Below are 27,022 nucleotides of genomic sequence, written 5' to 3'. Positions count from 1 at the left end.
GTTAGAATAATGAGAGGACGTGAGTCAATTGCGTCACGATAGCATCTTTCCTCAAGCAATATTGTGGCAGGCTCTCGTTGACCAGTCCTTGTGTGTGATTTATAAAACAGCATACATAACAGCATATCACAGGAACAGGGAGACAGGGCGTTGAGAGAAGACCCCAGTTCCATGAGAGAAACATGAGCTTGAGATGAAAATTGAACAGTATCAGAATGACCGATAACAAACGACAGGCCCACTGACTGCACATTAATTATCTAGAGATGGTATGGTAATGAAGGCCATTTGCTATGCAAAGCGCACACCGTCCCCAGCCACAATCAATATCCCTTGCTTTCTAAAATGCCTTCCACTTGGCTGCCTCCACTCTCTCTGCAATGGAAATGTGGCAGGCAGACCGCACAAACATCATGTATGTGTGCATTTGTGCGTGTGGAAATGGAGAATTATATTCAACATATTCCTTGAACACTAACAGTCAGTGTAATAATGTGCTCCAAAAGAAGCCGTATTTCACATGCAAAGCAAGTTTATTATCAACACGAAAATTTCCTGCCTTTATTGCGCAGGTGCCAGACAGAGGAGCCAGACATGACATGGCAATATTGTACCAAACTCATATCCCGCTAACATGACATGGATAAATGACACCCACAGAGAATAATGAGGTGTCTTGTCCTGACAAATGAGAGACAGAGTTTCATTTGGTGATTCATTGTAAATATGCATACATGTGCATCATCTCTCAATTTTGTCTCTTCATATCCTAGTCTTTTCAACACTAGATATGTCTTTCCTTGCCTTTAAAACTTAGGTCTATACCCAACTTATACAGTTTTTATTTTTTTGATAAGTAAGTCTGCTTTTTGGTCTTAAGTAAATATCTGGGTTTGGAAATAGGAGAACTACTGTAGACAAACTTTTCTCCAATCTTTGAACCAAAACAAAAAAATGACACTACACTACTTGTATGGAAGTTTTTCAGACTCAAAATCCAATTGACAATACATTTGTCAATTGGCAATTCAATATGCAATATCGTCGTTCAATTTGAAAATGCATTTTGCATTTGGCAATTTAATATGCAAGTTGGTCATGTAATTTGAAAGTGCATTTTACATTTTGCAATTCAATATTAAAAGTGTCAATTCAAAACTTAGTTTCATTAATTAAAAGTATGAACAAAAACTTAATAAACTGCATTTTGTATTGTAATGTTTTTTTGTCGTCTTTATTCAAATGGCAATGCATTTTGACAATTCAAGATGCATGTTCCAATCCAAAGACGTGCATTAGGTTAATTTGGCTTCTCTCCATTGCCCGTGTGTGTGTGTGTGTGTGTGTGTGTGTGTGTGTGTGTGTGTGTGTGTGTGTGTGTGTGTGTGTGTGTGTGTGTGTGTGTGTGAATGGTTGTCTGTCTCTGTGTTGCCCTGTGATAGACTGGCGACCCGTCCAGGGTGTACCCTGCCTCTCGCCCATAGCCAGCTGGCATAGGCTCCAGCACCCTCGCGACCCCGCATATGGGATTCAGCGGCTTCGAAAATGGATGGATGGCTGACGATATTGCATTGCCAAGTGACAAATGTATTGTCAATTGGATTTTAAGTTTGAAAAACTTCCATACTACTTAATACGTAATACTTTCTTGCATTAGTAGTGTGAGAATTTAATATTAATTATTCTATCCTTGTTCTTCTCAGGTTTTGCGTAGACTCTTTAAATAAATTCAACAAGTAATGGCACCTCCACATAATATACAAACTGTAAATTAAAAATGTCTTTTGTACAATTATAAATCGTCTGTGTGAGGTGAAAGCCATTGAAAATTTTACTGCTCGGTATTAAGGTTTGTCCTGTAAGTTTGCAGTATATACATTATTATAGGCATAGCACTGCGGGAACCTATCTTGGTGTGCTGGAACCTTTTCCAACTGTCATTTAGACAAGAAACAGGGTACACTCTGTCGCAAACAGTGAAAGAAAACTTTTGGGGGAGTGTGATTGTGTTTGTGAATGTGCGACCACCTTTCTGTGTCCTTGTGCTTACAGATGCTTCACGTGTAGACAAGAAGGAAAGCCGATGTCCGACACCAGGCTGCGATGGCACAGGGCACGTGACAGGCCTGTACCCACACCATCGGAGCCTGTCTGGTTGTCCACACAAAGACAGGGTGCCACCAGAAAGTAAGCATATTAGTAACACGCCAACCAAGCACAGGTTGAGTCCATTTACCCAACCTGCGGTCTTGATTTTTGTTGACTTTCAGGAATGGACATGTTTTCGTAATGTCCGTAGTGTCTTTTTTACTCTGTGTGCTGTGTACTGCTGTGTTGCTTGCACTGTGTTTGTTCCAGCAGGGTGTACATGTACATTGAGAGGTTAGATGCTTTATAGCTGTACCTCTCACATGACCTTTTGCATGTGGTTGTGGACTTGATTGCTGATCACCTGTCTAGTGTGCTGGGGTGAAGATGTGGAAAAACGTTTAAGTAATTTATGGGGACTCAAGTGTCTACCAATGATTTGTTTGACAGTATGAGGCGATTCTTCTCTAGATTGTCAGATAGTGATTAAACGAAACAATGGAGCACACTATACATGGACTGCATGTTCCCACATAGGACAGTTGGTCAGAGCATGTGTGACTTAAAAGACCAGGTGTTGTGCTTGTGTGTGTCACTAATATGTGTAGCTTTTTAGTTTTGAGTTTTAAATTTGAATTTATAACAAAACCTGACCACAGAGACCTTGATACCATTGAGCCTGCTTCAGCCATCCATGCCGTAAACTCCATTTGTTAATGGCATTGCTTGCTCAATTACATTCTACAGAATCGAAAGGTAGTATCATATCTTTAAGCCACAGATCAAGGAAAGTGGTAATAAATATTAGCCTTCAATGAACAGCTAATTTTCCTGGGGAACTTACCTCAGGTATTTAGTCTGCTTCACCTTGTGCAAACCTCTTAATAAAAGCCCCTTTACATGCTTTATTAACCTCAGCATGAGAATCAAATTATGATCTGCCGTGACCCAGACCAAAAATAAAAGGAGGGTTTTATATTGACAGAAAAATGCTTCATGTTATGAGAACAGCAGCATCACAGATTAGTCTTGTTCAGTAAAGTGCTGCTCCCGTCCCCTACCAAAGATGTGCTTCTCTCACAGAAATGTGAAATCCCAGTTGACCTTGAATGGGATCAGGAGCCCCAGATAAGAATTTAGGCTTGAATTGATTGTCACAAGATATTTAGGATAATATCCTTACTTGTGTTTATTGGACCAACCTTTGGTGGAATCAATGCCGCACAGGATTATTTTGGATCACAAAAAGTTCTTCCAGCATCCTACTTCAGTTTTTTTACCCTGTTTACAAAATGATATTTCATACTGCTCCCGACTTCCCATCATTTAAGGAGCAGATAAGTTACATTACACACTGGACTGGCTGCAAGGGAGACTCTACTGTAGTATGTGCAGTCTCCCTCCTTTATTAAAACATTAGACATTTTGGATGAGCAATGTTTTGGTCATGCAGTGTCTCCATTTAATACAATCACATAGTGAAGCCAGACTGCTAGTAAATGTGAAAATGACAAATTAAATCTGAAATCCCTCCTCCTTTTGCTCATTGAAGAGCTTTTGTGTAGAACAATAAAATACTCGCCAAGTCGCTGTGTTTTGTCATTTCAAATGATTTACCTTTGTTACAATCAAGGCACTGGGCATCACGTCGCTTCCTGTTTGCTTTATTGTATTATGCTCATACGTTTAACCCCAGTAGTTCTATCTGTGCCCACAGAATCAGGCTCAGAGTTTTCATTTCCTGCCTTTTTTATCTGCCTCTCTTTAGATGGGCAGAAAGTTGAACTGGGATATGCCTAATGTATTTGCTTGTGACAGGTGAAGGTGACAGGCTGTGTCCATTTACCTACACTGAAACACAAATTAAAATGTAATGAAAGGAGGATGATGAGGGGTTAAAGTTTAAGGGAGTGATAATGATAAAGCTGATGCAGAAGGGGTTTGGCCCCACATGCGCGTGATATAGAGGCAACAGTTCTGAGAAACTGGGACAATTATGGACTGTTTTAATAGTAAATGGTACTGAAGACTACTAACACTAACAAGGTACAGATGATAACAAAGCACACTCTATCAAGGCAGCCTTTTCCAACTGTCCATGTCCTCGATTGATTTTAAGGCTTGTGTTTTACATGATTTCTAGCTGTTGGTTTCTCCGCTCTCTGCATGCCTTGAAATTTTCTCCCATCTCAGTCTTGTGTTGGCTTTGTCCTGTTAAACTTAAATGACATCTTTTTATTGATGACTGTTGCTATTACATGAATACTAATTTGAAAGGGCTGGATAAGTGTTAGCAATATGGTGGGAAACCTTCACTGCCCTTTCAAACTAGTGTTCATTAAAATGAAGATGAGGTCATTTGGGTTCACACAGGCTCATTTCTTAATGATGTTTATAATGCCAAGCTTCTCACACACTAATAGAGATCATGCGATTGTAAAGGGCTCCTAACCTTCCCTGTCTTTCACTCCTATCTCCTGTCTGTATGAAGTTGTGGCTATGTATGAGAATGTTCTTAAGTGTCCTACGCCTGGCTGCACGGGACGTGGTCATGTCAATAGCAACAGAAACTCTCACAGAAGGTAAGTGACAGCCTGCCTGTGAAGCTGGCACTGTCCATGTTGCACCCTCCATTATTTCTACCTTTTTAGTTCATACTTTCTTTGCATTTTTATTATATTTGTTCAACAATTTATATTGTGGTTAATAGGAACAATGCCTTTCTTATGATGCTGGGTACAGTAAAATTTAATGTTTTAGCTGCTCAGCAATACTGAGGTTTAACTGATACTAATCAGAATGCGATTCAGAATACGATTCACACCTTCCACAGTATAAATCATTTATAAGCTCAGGGCGAAAAATTGCAAAGTTTCCAGGGAGGAACTGAAATAGCAGAGCGCTCTTGCCAGCACTGTCAGATGGGGTGAGGTGACAGTAAAAGAAGAGTGTCACCAGCAACAGATGCTCAGGGAGTCGGCATAGCAGCAGCCATTAGCACCTTTCTGCCACTCAGCCAGGGTGACAGAAGAGGTGCAGACCTGGGAGGACAGGGATGCCTCTACGCTGTGCTCAGTCACATGGCCATAGTGCAAAAATAGACGTGCACAGTAAATTTTCACTTTCGCTAGAAAAGGCTCATAGAAACCATTCTTGTACTAACTTGCACTTGCAAAACTGATGCAGACTCCCTGCATACATTCATGCACGCCTGATGACAGGTGCTGAGGAACACAACTCTATATCCGCTTCAGGCCATTGTCAGAGATAATTTCTTTCACTACAGTTTGACATAGCATGTTTGACAGGTTGGATGGAGAATAACAGGGGTTAAGAATAACGACAAGAACCTTTGTCACATTTGGTCAGTTAGTTGTCAGGCAGAAATTTTACAATCCTAAATTTTGTTGGAATGTACTGTACAGTAGGTGTGGAGCCCAAGTGTAGTGTGTACAGTAGGAACATGTATGTGTTACCATGTGTTTGATAGAAACAAGAGGCATCTATACTAAGAATTATTTCACGGCACTCAAACGCAAACTATCAATCTGTCATTGACTGTGTGTTAAAAGCAAAAAAAGATAAATTTCACATTTCAAGCAGAAACTTTCTGAACATTGTGAAGTTGATTCAAGCAAGTAGTACTGACTGGCTAAACTAGCACTAGCAGTTTTGAGGCTGGCAGACTGAGTGACAAGTAATATTAAAAAGCCAAAGATTCCACAGCAATGTGCGTTCAGTGCCTCTTTTAAAATGTCACATCAGATATCAGATCATAATTGGTGGGTCAGAATTATTTGAAGGCAGAAATACAGAGTCACATCTCCTGCAAGAGAGTGTCAGCTGGGCGTGGAACCCTGGATTCTAATCTAGAGGATTTTAACCCTCCATCCTACGTCAGCCAGACGGCTGCTTGTTTCTATAACCTTGAATCTGGCACAGTAAAGCCTGAGATCAACAGTCCTCAACCCTTGTTTTGTTCTGATGACAATGACTCTACTTGTTAACTAAATGGACATGATATTTCAAGTATTCCTGGAGGCTCCAGCACAGTGGCAATTCTTCACAGTAAAATTGTCCCTACCCTGATACCCTATATCACACTACATTATGATATGCCTGACTTTCCACTACAGCAGCACCTCTTAGGTCACTTTATCGTCATATCTTTCAGTCTTTCGGGATGTCCCATTGCTGCAGCCGAGAAACTGGCCAAAGTCAAAGAGAAGCATCAGAGCTCTGATGGACCCAATGCTAACCAGGCTTCTGACAGAGTCCTAAGGTAGTATTTACTCTAATTATACATTATCTGCAAGGCTAAACTGAACCTGACAGCCTGGAAGACAACAAACAAATGTGGATTTAGAAACATGCATGACTGTTCAGTCATGTCGAATGGTTTTCCACCTGGAGCCTCCCTTTTTTGTTTATGTTCTCCTGTCCCCTGGGAGAGTATTCAAGAGGCATCTTCATCTCTCTGTTCTCTAGTGAAGGAAAAGGCTTTTATTAGATTTTAACAAATTGGGCCCCATTCATCACAATGAAGCTTTTTGAATGAGGCTTGCTTTGATAGTCATGGAAAAGCTGTGATGAAAAGTCATAAGTAATTGTACAATTTATATTTCCATCAACAATGAGATCTTACATATCTCTTTCTCCTTGTCTCAGTCTTTGTAAATACATCAGATGAAAAATGCATATCAGAAGAATGCAATCGTTTTAAAAGGAATGTGCAAATTGAATTTTTCCTGTTTTTTTAGTGACTGGATAAAAAGCCTCTTGCAGTATGATTATGGTTTTAAATAAAATGGAGGAAAACACCTATGCTTTGGCATATAGAAGAGATAACAGGCACTCCGAGCTGCTCAGATCCATCAGCATCATCGTCCATATTCTACTCCTGGAGTGTACAGTACCCAATACCAGTCTGCCCCATACATGAATATGCCCATCTTTTTTTAGGCAAACCCCAAGTTCCCTTCTCCTTCACCTGGGCAATATTAAGTGCCTCGGTCCAACTTCCACCCCCTCGTCATTTATTTTCCAGGCCTATGTGCTTTGTCAAACAACTGGACTATCCACAGTATGGTTACAAGAACAATGTTTCCACCAGCACGCCCCGCTCCAACCTGGCTAAGGAGCTAGAGAAGTACTCGAAGACCAGCTTTGACTACAGCGCCTTTGACGGCAGCAGCAACCACCACCAAGTGTATGGGAAACGGGCTATCGCACCCAAAGTTCACGGTCAAAGGGACGCCTCACCCAAAGGATATGACGGTACTATTTCATAGCAAGATTCAATATTATTGCCACGCCCATGAAATTCCTGACTCTTTTACATATTCTCTCTCATAAGTTTTGAACCTTTTTATGCTTGTCTTTTCGACTTGTCCAACGTACAGCCAAACGTTACTGCAAAAACTCCAGCTCAGCCAGCAGCACATCTAGCACCTATGCTCCCAGCAGCAGCAGCAGCAGCAGCAGCCTGAGCTGTGGGGCTGGAGGAGGGGGCATGGGCGGAGGCGGTGGTGGCAGCAGTGCCAGCAGCACCTGCAGCAAGAGCAGCTTTGACTACAGTCATGATATGGAGGCCGCCCATATGGCAGCTACGGCCATCCTCAACCTATCAACGCGCTGCAGGGAGATGCCCCATGGCATAGGAGGGAAAACCCAGGACCTGTGCACACAGGTAGGAGAAAAAAGGGCAGACAGGTGTCATGACATATATTACTACAGTAATGTGAGAAATGCAGCAGGTGTAACCAGAGTCTATAGATTGGGTACCTTTGTACCTCAGCCTTACACAGTATACACCCCTCCTTCACCGTTACAAAAAACACTGATACATTATCTCTGCACTTGCTTTATTATGCTAATGGTAGCACTGAAAACCGACAAAGATGGGGAGATTTCGTTGTGCAAACCACACACACACACACACACACACACACACACACACACATTCCATTAAGGATCCAAGCCTGTGTCTTACACTCAGGGCTCAGCGGGGCAGTTTTTTATTTTCTGTCTGGGGATCAGATAGGAGCAGGACAAAGCGCTGTTTGACACAGCGTGAGCTCAGTGTGTCATTTCTGAAGAGATAAGGTGACAGTGTTTCTGTATTATCTGTACCAAGATGCTGAGCTGGAAAATGGGTCTAGAAAGAGAGTGCACAGCAGAGATCTAATGCTGGCTTAATGCTAATGTTGACAGCCTAGACTGTCAGAGAATGAGAGACCAGGAAATAGAATTGAGAATAAAGAGAGGAAGGAAGAGAGGGAAAACCCTCTTTTTAGTGGGAGTTTTCTAAATGTCACATCAAAGATGAGAGGAAAGGAGAGGACGTACTGATGGAAGACTTGTAGAAAGAAAGAGAGCAGAAGAAAAGGCAAAAATCCAACTGCTGAAAATGAAAGCAGCAGGTGTGTGCGGCAGTCGTATGTGTATGTGTATGTGTATGTGTATGTGTATGTGTATGTGTATGTGTATGTGTATGTGTCGCGGAGCGTTATCTAATTTCTAAAACAAAACTGTTACGAAAAGGATACTTATTGAAATATAATGAACACTGCTGCAGCCTACATTTAGCTGTCATTTGGACTAGAGGTGGGATACTCCCTGGATAGGTTTTCTTTTTTAATGTGTAGATTTTCAAGACCTAAATTCTACTTTACATAGCTAATGAATCACAAGCATCATGTTTGGCTCTGGTTCTTTATTAAGAAATCAAGATCAAATGTGTCTAAAAATTTACATCAATCAGAATACTAATACTAATAAACATCTGAAGTTCATCAGTGCTTTGCGCACAGTGCACTTCATACTGTACACACATGTACATGTGTCTTGTTGCATTATACCAGGACAAATAATATGGCTAGTTAGCTTGTGATCCATATGCAGCTCTATTGAGTAAAGTGACAGAAAGACATGAGCAAGAAACAAGAAGACGATAAGACAAAATATTGGTTTTAGTTTAGGACCTGGAATAAGTGGGCAGAAGTGAATTAATAAGACTTTTGAAGCTCCAGCCTCTTCTTTAACTCATACTGTCACTGTAACATCAGAGGTCAGGGGTTGCTGGTTTTTAATAAAGGAGGGGGGAATCCTCACATTTCATCCTTGTTAATTGGATACTAAAAGGGTTATGATAATTGGATGCTAGCATACAATACAATGGCTGACAAGCAGAGGGTGGCGAACTGAGCATATTCTGATGAGTCATGGCACCCACAATGAGATGTGTTCTTCACTAACTTGACCGTAACAGAGACATTTTCTATTGCCCTTACAGTCCTTTACTGATTCTCATCTGCCTCCATCCCTCTTTCCTGAGTCATTTAACCAACCTACAGTGCAGTGCTACTGAACTGTTGAGTGTGTCTGACAGATGCAGACAACCATATGATGGAATAGTATTAGCTGAACGCTTCTGTAGACCACTGCTGTAGTAAAAGTTCAGCTGTTCAGTGCTTGTTGTTGTGTTGTGCTTGTTTGGATCTCTGTATAATAAACGTTCCTTGTGATTAGCACCCTATCATCACCATGTTTCTTTCTATTTTTATAGCACCTTCTCTTATTCGTAGTACTAATTATCAAGCAGTAATAATGTTTTCTGTTCTCTTTTCCTTTTTTCAAATCCTTGCTCTAGCCACAGTTGGCATGTCTAGTCCCAAATCTATCACCCCATGTGCATCAAAGTGTTTTTGGCTTCAGACACCAGGGGAATCTGCCCCCAGGGATTCTGTCAGCTGGAATAAACTTTAGAATAGACTTTACTACTCATGATAGGAAGCAAAAGGAGCCAAGGAGATTAGGAGAGACAAAAAAAGAAGGCAGAAGAGACAGAAATTTATACTACAGTATCAAAACATAAAGTAATCCAAAGGGTTATGGATTGTGAAAATGAATTAATCCTAAACACGTAAAACAAATATGTAATAAATGTAGATATAAGTAAATCAAAATATAAACAAATCGATCTGTATTTTCACCCGCCCATCAACTGAGTAACTTATCCTCAGTTGATGATGGGTGATGGGGTGCTGAAGCCTTGTCCAGCTGTCATTTGGATGGTACACATGGGGCACATACAGTACAGTACAGTATACACAGATAATCATTCCCCCCTAAACCTAACTAAACTGTTTAATAGATATATAGAAATAGAAATAAATATATCTTTTATTTATTGAATCATTACCCTGTTTATTTTATGTACACTATTTCTGTGGCATTATGGTTGTTACAGGAGCCCGCTTTATGCAGATATGGTGGTGGGCATGTAGGAAAGTCTTTTGCCTTATGTTTTTAGAGCAATATATACATCATATTTTATGCCCTATTCCTCTCAATCTGAAAATTTATGAATGTTCACTGTTTGACTAAAAGTATATAAATGACCTTTTGTTCAGGCTAGTTACAGTAACTTCATACAGTCAATATATTCAGAAATTAATCATAAGCGCATTTTATAGATGCACTAGAAGGAATTATGTTAGGTTCTTGCATCTTAATTGTATGATCACTAAACATAGCATTTGAACTTAGATACTCCTCCTAAATAAAAAAAAAAAAATTCAAATACATATGATCAGGCGCACACCTTCTTTTGTGGCTTTCTCCACTACAAGGTTCATGCCCCTAGTTCTGAACAACTGTTATTGTATTATAATGGACACAAGAATTAAGACACACATGTATGTACAATGCAAAAACATATGCAATGGTGACAGTCACAGTCGTGCAACATTACAGTGCAATATGATCGCCAAATTTTGGACCAGAGTCTGGTATTTTCAATTTGTTTTTTTCCAGGAGTAACTTCAGATTTGAAATTGGCAAGACTAATGGCCCTGGTGTTTTTCAAAATGAGTTCAATAGAATACAAATATAAATTGAAACAAGTTATAAATTTTTTTTAGGAATAGTTTAGTATTGCACCCTGCCTGAAATGACTCAGTTCTAAGCTTTTTAGTGCTTTTTAAGACGCAGCTGGCTGTGTCTGAACCAAAGTTGCCACTCACATGAAGCAAGGACTCAGTGAAATATGTGTGCTGCAATTTTTATTTTATTATTTTATTTTTGTGCAAATAATTTATGTAAAAATTGTAATTGGTATGTAAATAATTAATGTTCCTTCCCATCAGAGATTACAAAATGTTACACGCGAGGGTCAAACTAGACTCTGAACAGTATACTACTGTTACAACCAAGGGTCAAACAGGACTGAACGGTATTTTAAAACACACTCACTATGAGTGGGGAACAGGCTACAAAGGCCTTCAAACCATACTGGGAGGGAAGACCCAAATGCAACGACCCACAGACAGGACTGACAATAAATGGTTTAATAATTAAAACATACAGAAAGGACAATCCAAACTAAGGTCACTGCGTATGCAGGCTAGGGCAGAAATATAAATGCAAACTAACATACAACTCACTGAGTAACAAAAGATTACTACTGAACAGGAAACTAAATGACCCTACTGAGAACATGGAACATGCTAGCAACAAAACCTAACATACCCCGAACTAACACACAAAACTGGACAGAGAGCACGATGACACAACGACATGTAACATGCAATGCATCAAACACAAAGACAACACAAAGACTAGACAAACCTTGATCAGGGACAGGACTGGACCACAAGACAGAAACGATATCTAACAACAACCTCCATGTAACACCTAAAGACAAAGGATAGGAATAACAAACCAACAAAGACTGTACCCAAACCAGAAACTTAAATACTTACTAAAACAGGTGACTCTAATTTGGTGCAAACTTGGTGAATAAAAACTGATTCTTATTCTGAATCTAATTCTAATGAGAAAGCTAACAAACATTCGTCATCTCGGGGGAACCTTACAAACCATCTATACATCTTTGACAAACAACACTTTGCTCTGTTATGCTCATCCACCATAGTTTTACATGTACAGTATGTAAGCATAATACATGTACAATGAATATGATGTGCAACTACAATCCATATATACCCTCCATTTAAATCCTCCATAGAGTACATTATAGATTAGATATAACAGGTGTGTGCATTTATTTCTATACTGTGAACGTTTCAGCCAGCAGTCACTGCTGTTGGATGTGGCTCACTTTGGTCCAGAACACAGTATAGGTCCGCCTCTATTTTTAGGTTTGCAGTAGTATGCATGTAGTTTCAGCCACTGCTCATCGCTGCTCTCCAAACCCTCCCCTAACCCTCAGCCTGCCCTCATGCAACGTTCAGTCACATTAGGCTCACACATGTGAATGAATGCGCGCGCACACACACACACACACGCGCGCACACACACACACACACACACACACACACACACACACACACACACACACACACACACACACACACACACACACACCTTTCTGACTGCCCAGTACAACCCAAGTGGAATGAAAGGAAAGGGAAAAAGAAGGACAGAATGAAAGGAAGAGGAAAGAAGGGGTTCACAGATCCTTCAGCACTGGTGAACTGTTCTCACCTCTTATTAGCATAAAGCTACATTGTTGCTGTACACTTCACATATCTATATCTTTTTGCCCCAGTCTATCAGACTGGGGCAAAAATAAAATTGAATATTATTTCACAAACTGCAGGTGTTCTTCCCAGACATGGAAAAAGTTAAAGAGTGAACACATCAATGGTAAAACCAGCAATTCAAACATTATGCATGAACTTCTTTAGTATTCAGCATGTATTCACTCACTCTTTTTCCTCACTCTGATCTTAGAATATGAATATGTCTGACTGCTATTTAATGGTAAACTCTCTCTCTTTGTCCCTCATCCTGCCTCCATATGTTTCTTGTATCCTTTTACTCATTGCCATAATCATCTGGAAAACCATAACACATTACCCTTTTCCTCTGTTACATTGACCTTACACACACACATGAACATCCCTTTCGCATACACTTCCCAGAGTCCTGGTCTAGATGTCGATGAGAATGGTACGTTGGACCTGAGTATGAGCAAGCGTATGTGCGGCAATGGCGGGGATTCTGTGCTCACGCCTCTAGAGCCCATGTCTCCCCAGAGGCAAGCCGCCCTGCTAGGCTCCCGCTGCTACAGCATGGGGGACACTGCAGACAGCTGGGATCTGCCAGTAGACTACACCAAGATTAAGCACATAGATGAGGACGAGAAAGAGGTAATGGGAAAACTAACAATGGAAAATATCAAAAATTCAGATGTAGAATTGCATGAAACTGTTCATGATTTTGCTGGTAATTATAAAGCAGAAATACAAAATAGATTTTGAAGCTGACCAAACAGCATGTGGCAATTACGCTGTCTGTTGTGTGGCAGCTCAAATGAACTCTCTCAAAGCCATTGATTCCACAGTGTCTCAAAGCCAAACATTTCCATTGCTGCCTGATCGTTTTCTAGGTTTCCTACATTCTGGTTGGACTCACTGTTATATTTAGAATCATTAGAAAGTCATATTGGGGATTTCTGAGGGAAACTTTATGAATCTGCATGTTAATTGATGTCAGTATTCCATTCACAGAGGTGTCTGCTCTGTTTGTATCATGCTCCCCGCATGCTGGCTTTCTGTTTTTACATTTCTCTCTTCTCCAAGATGAATTATGCAAAGTAGCACCTTGGGAGGGAATCGGAATGGCTCATCTCATCAAAGAACTGCTGGAAATCAATGCAGGACTGCTGGGTGTGCCTGTTGGTGTGCAAAGGCGCAGGCATGTACATGTGCCTCTGTTGGTGTGTGGGAGATGTGAATATTCATATGTGTGTGTGTGTGTACACATATCTCTTTGGGAGTTTGTCTGTGTGTATATGCAAGGTTTATCTGTAGCCTACTTTCTGCTCTGCATCTGTATAGATGCATGTGTCATTCTCCTTCCTGTCTGCCTCGCAGCATGTGCGCTCTCTAATTGGAAGAGCTAGCTGGCTGACCCAGCATCATACACTCTGAGGCAGCTTGAGCACTGGATAATTTGGGCTGTATGTGGACCTGTCTCTTTATAAGCATTACTGTACATACACAACAAGCACGCAGGAAATAGAAGAGGATTTGCATCAATGGCTGCTGTGCCCTGGCTGCACATGCGACAGACAAAGCACAGCCCACATGTCAGCATCGGTGTAATGCTGCACCACAGTGTCATCTGGTGTCTGATTGGTGAATTACAAGGATGCACGCTTTTGTGAAACACACACACACACACACACACATGCGCGCACACACGCACACACAGGATGCTTTATGTACATGACCATAGCTTTAAATACAAACCTCCACAGACTGAAGAACAGTATAAACGAATTCACATAATACATAATGATGAACAAAATCATCTCTCTCTCATCTTTTCCTTCCCTGTTTTTCTTCTCCTTCCTGTGTTCCCACCAAGTCGGAAGACCTGGATCCTTTCCACGACTTGCTAGAGGATCGCTCCTACACCACAGATGTTAATAACATGTCCAGCCCCAAGCCCAAGTTTGTCCAGTACAAGGAGAGTAAGAAGGACCTGATAACGTAAGGGTCCCCTACTGCTTGGGTGTCCCAGTGTTCCTCCTGCCCACCTGACCCCTCTTGCTTCTTTTTGTTGTCCCCTCATCCCATCATTTGTTTTTTTTGTTTTCATCCTCCCCTTTGTTCCAGTTAACCTCAAAGGACTGCCTCTTCTATTCCCCCCCCCCCCCCCCATGCTGTGCTGCTGGAATTGGCTTGCCGTATGACTTTTATTTAATCGCTTTTTCCATTTGTCCACGCTGATCCTTCCAGGTGGTAACCTGTGCTGATGGCTTCATTCGTGTAATGCCTTTACTTTATAAGGCACACCACTAGCTGTTAGTACTCTGCCATAGAAAGTGTAGTAGATCTCAGGAACAACAGTAAAATTCACAGACAGTGAAGCTAAACTGGAAACAATGAAACCAACAATAGAACAAAAAAATCTGAAACAACCCATTTGTCCTGTAATTTTTACATTTTCTTTTCCTTCGTCTTGGGCTTATAAATCTGTCTATTTTTCCGGTGGCAGATGTCCCACACCGGGGTGTGATGGAAGTGGTCACTTGACGAGCAATTTCGCCTCACATCGAAGGTGTGACTTCCTTTTCTCCTGGTGGATTCTAAGTCTATTTCTCTTTATTGTTTTCAGCTTACCTCGACTATGCTGTCAAACACCTGTGTCTTGTACTTATTTGACAACTTTGGTATCAAAAAATTAAATATGTGCTAATTTTCTGGCCAAACACTTCATATCTCAGTGGGCTCTGTATGAAGCCTACTAAGCCTTTCAGAATTTGTTGTTCAGTCCTCCAGGCCCTCGCCCTTCACTGCAATGCAGACTAAGCATTAACCATTCATCAAAAACACTTTAGCAGAATTGTTGATTGTTGTGGTGTGAGATGACTCTTCAAGGACTGAATGATATAATCATGCAGGCTGACATTCATCCTCTAGATACATGACATGTCCCTAGAGAAGTTTACGTTGTTGTTTCAAATATAACTATATTGTATCGTATTTTTCACCAGTCCTGAACTGTTCTACAGTGCAGAGGAAAATGTGCATGCGATCAAGTCTTCCTTCTTGTTACATACAAATACAAATACTCTCTTTATGTCTAAAAGCCTATGAAGCCTTTTTATTGTCTTTCTACCTGTTTTTTTTTCTTTATGTCAACTCCCTGCATTTCCTGTATTGTACATCATTGCTTTTCTTTTCATTTTCTGGTCAATGTTTTACATATATTTGTATGTGTAGATTGCCAGCTCTGAGATGATGGGTAATCTAATGGTCCACCAATGTATTTTCAGTCTCTCAGGTTGCCCTCTAGCTGATAAAAGCATTCGAAGCATGCTGGCCAACAACGCACAAGAGCTCAAGTAAGACGGGAAAGGACCCGCTGCTACACACATACGCCTGATCCTGCGCTTGAACCAACACCTTTGTGAAACAACTAACTTGAACTAGTGAAATTAGAACAGAACAATATGATCTACTGTACCGTGTGGATAGTTTATTACTGTCACGGATCGGCAGATAAAGGACCCACATGCACAGCACCGAGGCAGGATAATGATCAAACACAGGTTTATTGCTATAAGCGGAGTCAGACGGTACAGGTCATACACAAAAGGCTCAGCAAAAGTTACAAAGGGGAGCAGGCGATCTCGAGTCCAGTACGTAGGCGAGGTTCGATACACGGAAGGTCACGGCAAAAGTACAGGCAGGGATAAAGCAAAACTCACGGTCAGATAGTAGTCCAGGGTCAGGCAGGAAACGACGGTGAAAGCAAACGGGAACAAAACACGAGGAACACGGAACACGAAACACGGGAAACTTCAAGAAGACTCAAGGAACTCGGGAAACTAAAGACACTCAGGAAACTCACGAAACTCAACAATCTGGCAGGGAACTAAGGACACAGGTGGTGGTTAAATACACAGTGACTTGATGACTAACAGAGTGCAGGTGTGGGTAATGACCAGGTGAAGCAGGGACAGCTGTGACAGGACATGAACCGGAAGTGAAGCTTGAGCAGACACAGAAACCAGGAGACTACCAAAATAAAACAGGAAACAACTAGAAACACAAAGCCAGATCATGACAGTACCCCCCCCCCCATGGCGCCTTCCACGGCGCCCACGGAAGCCCCCCCCCCAAACCAGGGCGGGCGGAGGGTGGTCCCAGGAGGAGGGACCGAATCCCAACCCCTCAAGGCAAACGAGCAGGGTGGGTGGAGGGAGGACCGGAGGAGGGCCAAAACAAGAGTCCACACGACAAAACAAAAGTCCACGAACAGGAAAAACACAAAGTCCAGGGATTCCCTCACGGAGGGTGACGGCGTGGCGAGATCCTGCTCAGCAGCCGCTGAGCCAGGGTGGCCCTCTTAGTGCCCTTGAGCTGGGCCGACGTCCCCGGGGACCACCCCGAATGGCGACGTCCTCCAGGCGGACGCTGATCCGAGGGGCTGAGGAGTCGAGGCGGACGTCGCCGCAGGAGGCAGCGCCATCCACACCGCCGGATGCGCCGCGGGCGAGGCCACCAGTCCACGAGATAACTATGCATCCGGACCTCCGCCAGAGTGCAGGGAAACCAGCGGCGTCCTCCTTGGACCACCGCGACGAGAAACCGGAACCAACAGCGTCCTCCTTGGACCACCGCGACGGGAAACAAGAACCAGCGGCGTCCTCCTTGGACCACCGCGACGAGAAACAGGAACCAGCGGCGAAGACAGACGTGGGGACGAGGCAGGAACCAGAGGCGAAGACAGACGTGGAGACGAGGCAGGAACCAGAGGCAAAGACAGACGTGGAGACGAGGCAGGAACCAGAGGCGAAGACAGACGTGGAGACGAGGCAGGAACCAGAGGCGAAGACAGACGTGGAGACGAGGCAGGAACCAGAGGCGGGCCGCCAGGAACCGATGCAGGTGCGGCCGGAGCCGGGCCGCCCGGAACCGATGCAGGTGCGGCCGGAGCCGGGCCGCCAGGAACCGATGCAGGTGCGGCCGGAGCCGGGCCGCCAGGAACCGATGCTGGAGCGACCTCCTCCTGGAGGTCGGCTGGAGCTAGGACGGGTGCGACCTCCTCCTGGAGGTCGGCTGGAGCTAGGACGGGTGCGACCTCCTCCTGGAGGTCGGCTGGAGCTAGGACGGGGGCGACCTCCTCCTGGAGGTCGGCTGGAACTAGGACGGGGGCGACCTCCTCCTGGAGGTCGGCTGGAACCGCGACAGCAACTCCAGCTGGCGCCGCCTCCTCCTGGATGTCGGCGGGAACCGCGACAGCAGCTCCAGCTGGCACCGCCTCCTCCTGGATGTCGGCGGGAACCGCGGCAGCAGCTCCCGCTGGCGCCGCCTCCTCCTGGAGGTCGGCAGGGACTGCAGCTGGCGCGACCTCCTCCTGGAGGTGCGCAGGGACTGCAGCTGGCGCAACCTCCTCCTGGAGGTGCGCAGGGACTGCAGCTGGCGCAACCTCCTCCTGGAGGTGCGCAGGGACTGCAGCTGGCGCAACCTCCTCCTGGAGGTGCGCAGGGACTGCAGCTGGCGCGACCTCCTCCTGGGGGTGCGCAGGGACTGCAGCTGGCGCGACCTCCTCCTGGAGGTGCGCAGGAGCTGCAGCTGGCGCGACCTCCTCCTGGAGGTGCGCAGGGACCGCAGCTGGCGCGACCTCCTCCTGGAGGTGCGCAGGGACCGCAGCTGGCGCGACCTCCTCCTGGAGGTGCGCAGGGACCGCAGCTGGCGCGACCTCCTCCTGGAGGTGCGCAGGGACCGCAGCTGGCGCGACCTCCTCCTGGAGGTGCGCAGGGACCGCAGCTGGCGCGACCTCCTCCTGGAGGTGCGCAGGGACCGCAGCTGGCGCGACCTCCTCCTGGAGGTGCGCAGGGACCGCAGCTGGCGCGACCTCCTCCTGGAGGTGCGCAGGGACTGCAGCTGGCGCGACCTCCTCCTGGAGGCGCGCAGGGACCGCAGCTGGCGCGACCTCCTCCTGGAGGCGCGCAGGGACCGCAGCTGGCGCCGCCTCCTCCTGGAGGCGCGCAGGGACCGCAGCTGGCGCCGCCTCCTCCTGGAGGCCCGCAGGAGCTGCGGCAGGCGTCGCCTCCTCCTGGAGGCCGGCGGGCGCTGCGGCTCCGAGGGTGACAGGGACTGGAACGACCTCTCTCGGGCCGACAGGAACGGGGACTGGAACGACCTCTCGGGCCGACAGGAACGGGGACTGGAACGACCTCTCTCGGGCCGACAGGAACGGGGACTGGAACGACCTCTCTCGGGCCGACAGGAACGGGGACTGGAACGACCGCTACAGGGCCGACGGGAACGGGGACTGGAACGACCACTACAGGGCCGACGGGAACGGGAACTGGAGCAGCCTCTACTTGGCCGACGGGAACGGGAACTGGAGCAGCCTCTACTTGGCCGACGGGAACGGGAACTGGAGCAGCCTCTACTTGGCCGACGGAACCGGGAACTGGGGCAGCCTCTACTTGGCCGACGGGAACGGGAACTGGGGCAGCCTCTACTTGGCCGACGGGAACGGGAACTGGGGCAGCCTCTACTTGGCCGACGGGAACGGGAACTGGGGCAGCCTGTACTTGGCCGACGGGAACGGGAACTGGGGCAGCCTGTACTTGGCCGACGGGAACAGGACCAGAGACAGGAACGACCTCAACATGGCCGACAGGAACGACCTCAACTTGGCCGACAGGAACGACCGCAACTTGGCCGACAGGGACAGGAACGACCGCAACTTGGCCGACAGGGACAGGAACGACCGCAACTTGGCCGACAGGGACAGGAACGACCGCAACTTGGCCGACAGGGACTGGAACGGCCGCAACATGGCCGACAGGGACTGGAACGGCCGCAACATGGCCGACAGGGACTGGAACGGCCGCAACATGGCCGACAGGGACTGGAACGGCCGCAACATGGCCGACAGGGACTGGAACGGCCGCAACATGGCCGACAGGGACTGGAACGGCCGCAACATGGCCGACAGGGACTGGAACGGCCGCAACATGGCCGACAGGGACTGGAACAGGAACAGGAACGGCGTCCTTACTAGAGCCGGCGGCGCTGCTCTCAGGCTCCTCACAGGAGCCGGCGGCGCTGCTCTCAGGCTCCTCACAGGAGCCGGCAGGGACTGAAACGGCGTCCTTACTGGAGCCGACGGGGACAGGAACGACCCCTAACGGGTCGACAGGAACTGGGACGGCGTCCCCTCCGGAGCCGGCATGACTGCTTACAGCTGCCGAGCTCGACGGAGGAGACGTCGGGCCTGATTGGGTGGAACCAACACTCGTCAGACGGACGGTGCCCTCTGACTGGGACAAGGACTGAGCGTGACTGGACTGGACTGGGACGTGACTCGACTGGACTGGAACATGGGCTAGACTCGACTGGACCTGAACGTGACCGGACTGAACGGGGGCCTGGACGTGACTCGACTGGGCTGGAACCTGGACTGGGCTCGACTGGGCTGGGCTCGACTGGACTGGGACCTGGACTGGGATCTGGAGTGGGCTCGACTGGACTAGGCTCGACTGGACTGGGACCTAGACTGGGATCTGGACTGGGCTCGACTGGACTGGGCTCGACTGGACTGGGATCTGGACTGGGCTCGACTGGACTGGGCTCGACTGGACTGGGCTCGACTGGACTGGGCTCGACTGGACTGGGACCTGGACTGGGATCTGGACTGGGCTCGGCTGGACTGGGCTCGACTGGGCTGGAGCTGGAACCTGAGCGTGGCGAGGCTGAACTGCGACTGGAGCCTGAGCGAAGCATGGCTGAGCTGGAGACTGGGCAAAACACGGCTGAGCTGGAGACTGGGCAAAACACGGCTGAGCTGGAGACTGGGCAAAACACGGCTGAGCTGGAGACTGGGCAAAACACGGCTGAGCTGGAGACTGGGCAAAACACGGCTGAGCTGGAGACTGGGCAAAACACGGCTGAGCTGGAGACTGGGCAAAACACGGCTGAGCTGGAGACTGGGCAAAACACGGCTGAGCTGGAGACTGGGCAAAACACGGCTGAGCTGGAGACTGGGCAAAACGCGGCTGAGCTGGAGACTGGGCAAAACGCGGCTGAGCTGGAGACTGGGCAAAACGCGGCTGAGCTGGAGACTGGGCAAAACGCGGCTGAGCTGGAGACTGGGCAAAACGCGGCTGAGCTGGAGACTGGGCAAAACGCGGCTGAGCTGGAGACTGAACAGCTCGCGGCTGAGCTGGAGACTGAACAGCTCGCGGCTGAGCTGGAGACTGAACAGCTCGCGGCTGGACTGGAGACTGAACAGCGCGCGGCTGGACTGGAGACTGAACAGCGCGCGGCTGGACTGGAGACTGAACAGCGCGCGGCTGGACTGGAGACTGAACAGCGCGCGGCTGGACTGGAGACTGAACAGCGCGCGGCTGGACTGGAGACTGAACAGCGCGCGGCTGGACTGGAGACTGAACAGCGCGCGGCTGGACTGGAGACTGAACAGCGCGCGGCTGGACTGGAGACTGAACAGCGCGCGGCTGGACTGGAGACTGAACAGCGCGCGGCTGGACTGGAGACTGAACAGCGCGCGGCTGGACTGGAGACTGAACAGCGCGCGGCTGGACTGGAGACGGAACAGCGCGCGGCTGGACTGGAGACGGAACAGCGCGCGGCTGGACTGGAGACGGGGGACCGCATGAGTGCAGGAAATCCTCTCAGCGGGGCAAACATGGAGCTGGGCAGGTTGAAGCAGACACGACGGTCCGGCGGGGCTGGGAGGAGGAAACCGAAACCATCGGCGGTGCGCCCGGGGCTGGCGTGGTGCGGAGCACGTCGCTTAACTCTTCGAACCTTGCGCACAACCGCTCATAGAGGCGATGAACACTGGGGCGCTCTAACAAGCTGTCCTCGTCCTCCAGAGTCAATATAGCCACCTCCACGGCGCTCGGTAATCCTCCGCGAGGATTTTAAAATAAACTTGGAGGTCGCTAGGTAACTCGGCGCAGGTAAACTCCATGCTCCCTCGGGTGAATAATACTCGCCGTTTAAAAAAAAAGGAACGAGAAAAAACAGTCACTGACCTGACCGGAGGCTGAGTGCTGGCTGGGTCCAAGTCTGGCCAGATTGTTCTGTCACGGATCGGCAGATAAAGGACCCACATGCACAGCACCGAGGCAGGATAATGATCAAACACAGGTTTATTGCTATAAGCGGAGTCAGACGGTCCAGGTCATACACAAAAGGCTCAGCAAAAGTTACAAAGGGGAGCAGGCGATCTCGAGTTCAGTACGTAGGCGAGGTTCGATACACGGAAGGTCACGGCAAAAGTACAGGCAGGGATAAAGCAAAACTCACGGTCAGATAGTAGTCCAGGGTCAGGCAGGAAACGACGGTGAAAGCAAACGGGAACAAAACACGAGGAACACGGAACACGAAACACGGGAAACTTCAAGAAGACTCAAGGAACTCGGGAAACTAAAGACACTCAGGAAACTCACGAAACTCAACAATCTGGCAGGGAACTAAGGACACAGGTGGTGGTTAAATACACAGTGACTTGATGACTAACAGAGTGCAGGTGTGGGTAATGACCAGGTGAAGCAGGGACAGCTGTGACAGGACATGAACCGGAAGTGAAGCTTGAGCAGACACAGAAACCAGGAGACTACCAAAATAAAACAGGAAACAACTAGAAACACAAAGCCAGATCATGACAATTACAGGTCAAACGTATTAGAGATAAACAGTTCAATATATAAAGAAGTAAATATTCCATACAGTATTTAAGCATTTTCCATTATAAATACATTTCACTATTTTTCCTGCTTTTTAAGGATCTATAAAAAGCATGAAACCAGCTTATGGATGCTTTTCAATTATCAAGTATTGTGTATGAAAATCCATTGTTGTTCAGAGACCAATGAGTCTCAAAGTGCATGGGTTGACCTCCTCCTGCATTAGGACACACACAGGTCATAGTGTACTTTGTCTAAGTTCATATAACCTGCTGCCATAAATACTTTAAAGATTGTGTTGAAATATTAGCTTTATAGTCCTATATCCTCATGTTTGAGTAAGTGAACTACAGTATCTAGCTCTTTTAGAAGACAGATTTTAAATACAGTATTTCTAATAATTTACAATAGTACATTGGTCATAAGATCAGTACTTTTGCTGTAGGCCCTGAGTCCTTTGTGTGTTTTGTGCCCCAGGTGCCCGACACCAGGGTGCGATGGTTCGGGACATATCACTGGCAACTACGCTTCACACAGAAGGTACACACACATGCACTCACATACACATCTCTACGTTCTGCAGCAGTACATGCATTAATGTGTCTCATTCCTGCCTCATACTGTATTGTTACACTCACTTGCTTTGACTCTAATCTCTCTTTCACATAACACGCACTAATGTGTGTTTCAGCTTTGTAACACTGCCATTTATCTGCAGTCTCTCAGGGTGTCCGCGGGCCAGAAAAAGTGGGATAAAGATCATCCACAGTAAAGAGAACAAGGAAGACCAGGAGCCTATCAGGTACAGTAGACACTGATCATCAGTCTCTCATTCTAAAGCCCTGATACCGAAGTCTTTTCTTCCTCACTGGTTCCTGATTACTTTACATAATTACCATGTAAAACACAAAAGAAATTTAAAATATAAATAAAATTCATTTTAAAATTATGTTTGCAAGTTTAAAATTCAATTGGCTATATTGGAAATCAGTATCTCTGGTACTGTACAGTATGTAATGACGCAGGAAGTCATACATTTGTAATAGCTCTGATAAGACAGATTTGGTGTGAGGTTTAAAAGACATCAGGGGGTGGTGCAGGAGAAGCTTCAGAATTGCAAGCTTGTAGCAGTTTTCGAGTGGGGGAATCTGCAGTCTCTGGTGAACTCCTGCAGACACACCCTTAAGAAAAGACACAGACGGATGGGGAGAGATAGAGGCAGGCTGAGAGGAATTGATTGGACTGAACCTAAATTCCACAATGGGCCTGCAGCTGCATTGATTTCTCTAGTGATGCAGAGCACAAGCAGCACACTTTGTCCATCCTCAATTCTGTCATTGTGTTGGATTCCTTGGACAGTTACCTACAGGTATCCCTGGCAGTGCATATGCTTGTCTGACACTATGGTGTCTCAGTGAAATATTTAAATTCACTCTTTAAACATAAAGGAAAAGAAGTAAATGTCTTATCACTGCAGCTTAGTGTGCAGCACAGTGTACCATGTGTTACCGTCCGAATTTTTTCATATATAATTTTAGGAAGGCTTTATACGTTTTCCTATTGAATACTGTGGCACTATCACTTCTACATGCACTTAACCACACTGTCCCTTCTAGGAGGCACTTACCTGGTTCCTCTGAACTGATGCAGTACCACACATAGTTCTTATCACACAGGGGAATTTGTTTGCTAGCAGGTCCTCTCAGTTTGGCTCCAAGGTCACTGATGCAGTATTTAGAGGATACAGTATTCAGTATCTGATTCAGGCAGCTGAAACCTTTATGGCTTAAGCCAATAAGCCCTGACAGAAGATAAGAAAAAGTGCATAGCAAACAAGTTTTTTAGTAAAGTTGAAGCCTTTGTGATATGCTCAGTGATTAGCAAACAATGTAATCATTCATCAGATTTAACCATGTTAATCAGATTTTCTTTTAATGAAGCTGTTAATTTGCAGTTAGTATAGAAAAAATCACACACACTAAAGTGATCAAGTGAAAATGTCACTCATGTTGAAAAGGGAATCATATCTTCAGTATGATGGATGAATCATCTTTAATCTATGCTAATTCATTGCTTGGACTAACCATTACACTCTTCAACCCCCAGGTGTCCAGTCCCAGGCTGTGATGGTCAGGGACATGTGACAGGAAAGTATGCTTCTCACAGAAGTGCATCCGGATGCCCCATTGCAGCTAAGAGACAAAAGGATGGCTACCTAAATGGAATTCAGTTCACATGGAAGTCTGGCAAGACGGAGGGCATGTCCTGCCCGACACCAGGCTGTGACGGTTCGGGTCATGTCAGCGGGAGCTTTCTGACACATCGAAGGTGGGTACAGCGATAGTGGCTACTTGACTAAATAAATATAACTGGACTGTGATTGGTTTCTTCTCAGCATGTGTTTTACTTATTGTTTAAGCTATGAATGTCGATGATGATGTCCAGGTGTCGGTGATGATGATTATCATTGTTGTTATTGGGCAGTAATATTTGGCTTAGTACAGTAAGTAGCAGTCTGTAGCAGTATTGGGTTTTAAGTTTTAACCTATAAATAACCCCTGATGCTGTCACAGTTTCTCAACTAATTCAATAGAAGGCAAGAATTGACCTTTAGTTGCATTATCACAAATGTAGGACCCAATGTGTTTGGACCCATAATAGCAGGGTAATGTCAGGGTATGTTTGGCTTTAAATTTGATGCTAAACCATAAAGGTCTATAAATATTGAATCACATTGGCAAAAAGTATGTGTTGAACAATGAAGCATTAACTCTGTCTTGTCGCTGCCTCCAGTCTGTCAGGTTGTCCACGGGCCACCTCTGCCATGAGGAAAGCCAGGCTCTCTGGAGTTGAAATGCTAACAATAAAACAGCAGCGTACCAGCAATGGTAACTATTTTTCACCAACACAATACAGCCAATCAGCAAAATAGGTATAAAGAGATTTTCTTGAATAGGTTTCAAAATAATTTCACATAATAAACCAGTCAGAAAAGTTTGTGTGAGTGGGTGTGTTGCTCCAGTACACACACACACACACACACACACACACACACACACACACACAGGAAATGAATCACTGTACCATTCAAGAGCTGAACATACAGTAATGAGAAGAGACTTCAGCCTAGAAAAACTGAGCTACCATAATATGGCTAATTTACGACTGAGGATTGATGTTAAAACATCAGTTCTAATGCTTCTCCTCATCTGCAGGGCTAGAGCAAGAGGAGGATATCAAACAGCTGGATGAGGAAATCAAAGATTTAAGTGAATCTAATTCACAAGTGGAAGCAGACATGATCAAACTTAGAACACAGGTAAGTCACTTCCTGTCTGCCACATGTACATCATCTGCATTTATTGATGTCTACTGTAAGTAAGCAGTGGAAATGGTGGAGCCAGTCTCTAATATCCTGTCACCGCTTTTCCACCACCCAGATTACAACAATGGAGTCCAACCTGAAGTCCATAGAGGAGGAAAACAAGGTGATTGAACAGCAAAATGAATCTCTCCTGCATGAGCTGGCCAACCTCAGCCAGTCACTGATTAACAGTTTAGCTAATGTCCAGCTCCCTCATATGGTAAGGGCCACCAGGAATGGCAAGCCGGCAAGTTGCAGAATGCAAATCATAGCATTATAGCAGCTTATTCGTTTATCTATGTTTTTAACATTAACCTAGTGTAATGTGCATGCTTAGTTTTAAAATGTGGAGCATTTCTTTCAAACAGCAAGGGGGAGTTGAAATTAGGTTTGATTGGACATATAATTTTTAGTAATTAAGTAGTAGCAACACAAGTTTTCCGTCTATATTTGGGTTTTGTATGTGCTTTACTGAGTGTGGTGATAGCATTTATTGTAGACTTATGTGTGTTACAGCATGGTTTTGTATTTTCAGAAAATTGTACTTTTCATCCTTCACAATAAAATATATTTTATATTTTTTAACAAAGGATTAGTTACCATTAACTGAATAAGCTAAACATCAGAATACAAAAATAAAATGACTTAGACAAATTTTGTCTGATTCATTGTATTCTCATATCCTCTAGTATTTTTTGATGAAAGTGTTCAGATAGGAAATAGTGGCACAAAATTAATTTAAACACTTTAAAGCAATTCCACTGACTGATCTGGCTCTGTGCTAGTGTCTTTTATGTCATAATTTACCCTCACCACCTTGGTGATTCTACTCTGGTGGTGGACAGAGGTCAACTGGGGATTTCTGAGCAGCTCCTACGCTGTGTGCGCTGACACCTAGCATTAGTAGCAAATCATAGTAGGTTATCCACCACCACAACATTATAGCCACCAGGTTCTATTCATCCAGTATGTTTGTTTTCTTAAGTTTCCAGTATGTGACTAAGCGCGAAATACTGCCACTTTGTGGTAAATGTGAAAATAGCAACTGGGTTTCTCAGGCTAAAAGAAGTGTCTCCCTTATTTCCCTCCATAGAAACCATTGACACACAAAGAACAGCCATTACGGAATAACAGCTGCTTACAGTTGCACCAGCAAGTAAGTTACTTCACCTCATTTAACCTGTTATTCCATGTACTGTATTTTAATACTGAATGGAAGAATTAAAGCAGATTTCCACTGTTCATAGCTGAAACCACGATAATCCTATATAATTATATTATTTAATTAGAATCATGCTTGATGGGATAAATCACATACAGTATCTCTTAGCCTTGTAATCCAGGAAGAAACATATCAG

The 27,022-nt window shown here is 45.5% G+C and overlaps 1 protein-coding gene across 29 annotated transcripts in view; it reads left to right on the top strand.

Annotated features, from left to right (window-relative positions):
* The window catches only part of myt1lb (myelin transcription factor 1-like, b), a 227,492-nt gene that overhangs the window by 196,658 nt on the left and 3,812 nt on the right, over positions 1-27,022 (top strand). For 23 of the 29 annotated variants that reach the window (XM_029138624.3, XM_055505627.1, XM_055505625.1 and 20 more), the window contains 16 exons: positions 2,053-2,187; positions 4,580-4,670; positions 6,263-6,370; positions 7,136-7,365; positions 7,491-7,777; positions 13,038-13,265; positions 14,488-14,612; positions 15,121-15,183; positions 15,902-15,970; positions 22,778-22,840; positions 23,019-23,102; positions 24,407-24,628; positions 25,094-25,188; positions 25,516-25,619; positions 25,741-25,884; positions 26,758-26,820. In XM_029138624.3, the coding sequence (XP_028994457.1) occupies positions 2,053-2,187; positions 4,580-4,670; positions 6,263-6,370; positions 7,136-7,365; positions 7,491-7,777; positions 13,038-13,265; positions 14,488-14,612; positions 15,121-15,183; positions 15,902-15,970; positions 22,778-22,840; positions 23,019-23,102; positions 24,407-24,628; positions 25,094-25,188; positions 25,516-25,619; positions 25,741-25,884; positions 26,758-26,820 (2,111 nt within the window). The remainder of the gene's footprint in view (positions 1-2,052; positions 2,188-4,579; positions 4,671-6,262; positions 6,371-7,135; positions 7,366-7,490; positions 7,778-13,037; positions 13,266-14,487; positions 14,613-15,120; positions 15,184-15,901; positions 15,971-22,777; positions 22,841-23,018; positions 23,103-24,406; positions 24,629-25,093; positions 25,189-25,515; positions 25,620-25,740; positions 25,885-26,757; positions 26,821-27,022) is intronic. The other 6 variants (XM_041069123.2, XM_041069124.2, XM_041069128.2 and 3 more) reach the window with 6 other exon arrangements.

This window comes from Betta splendens, chromosome 22, assembly GCF_900634795.4.
Source record: "Betta splendens chromosome 22, fBetSpl5.4, whole genome shotgun sequence".
NCBI lineage: Eukaryota > Metazoa > Chordata > Actinopteri > Anabantiformes > Osphronemidae > Betta > Betta splendens.
Note: the sequence above shows the minus strand (reverse complement) of the source record. Positions and strands in the feature narration are given on the sequence as shown.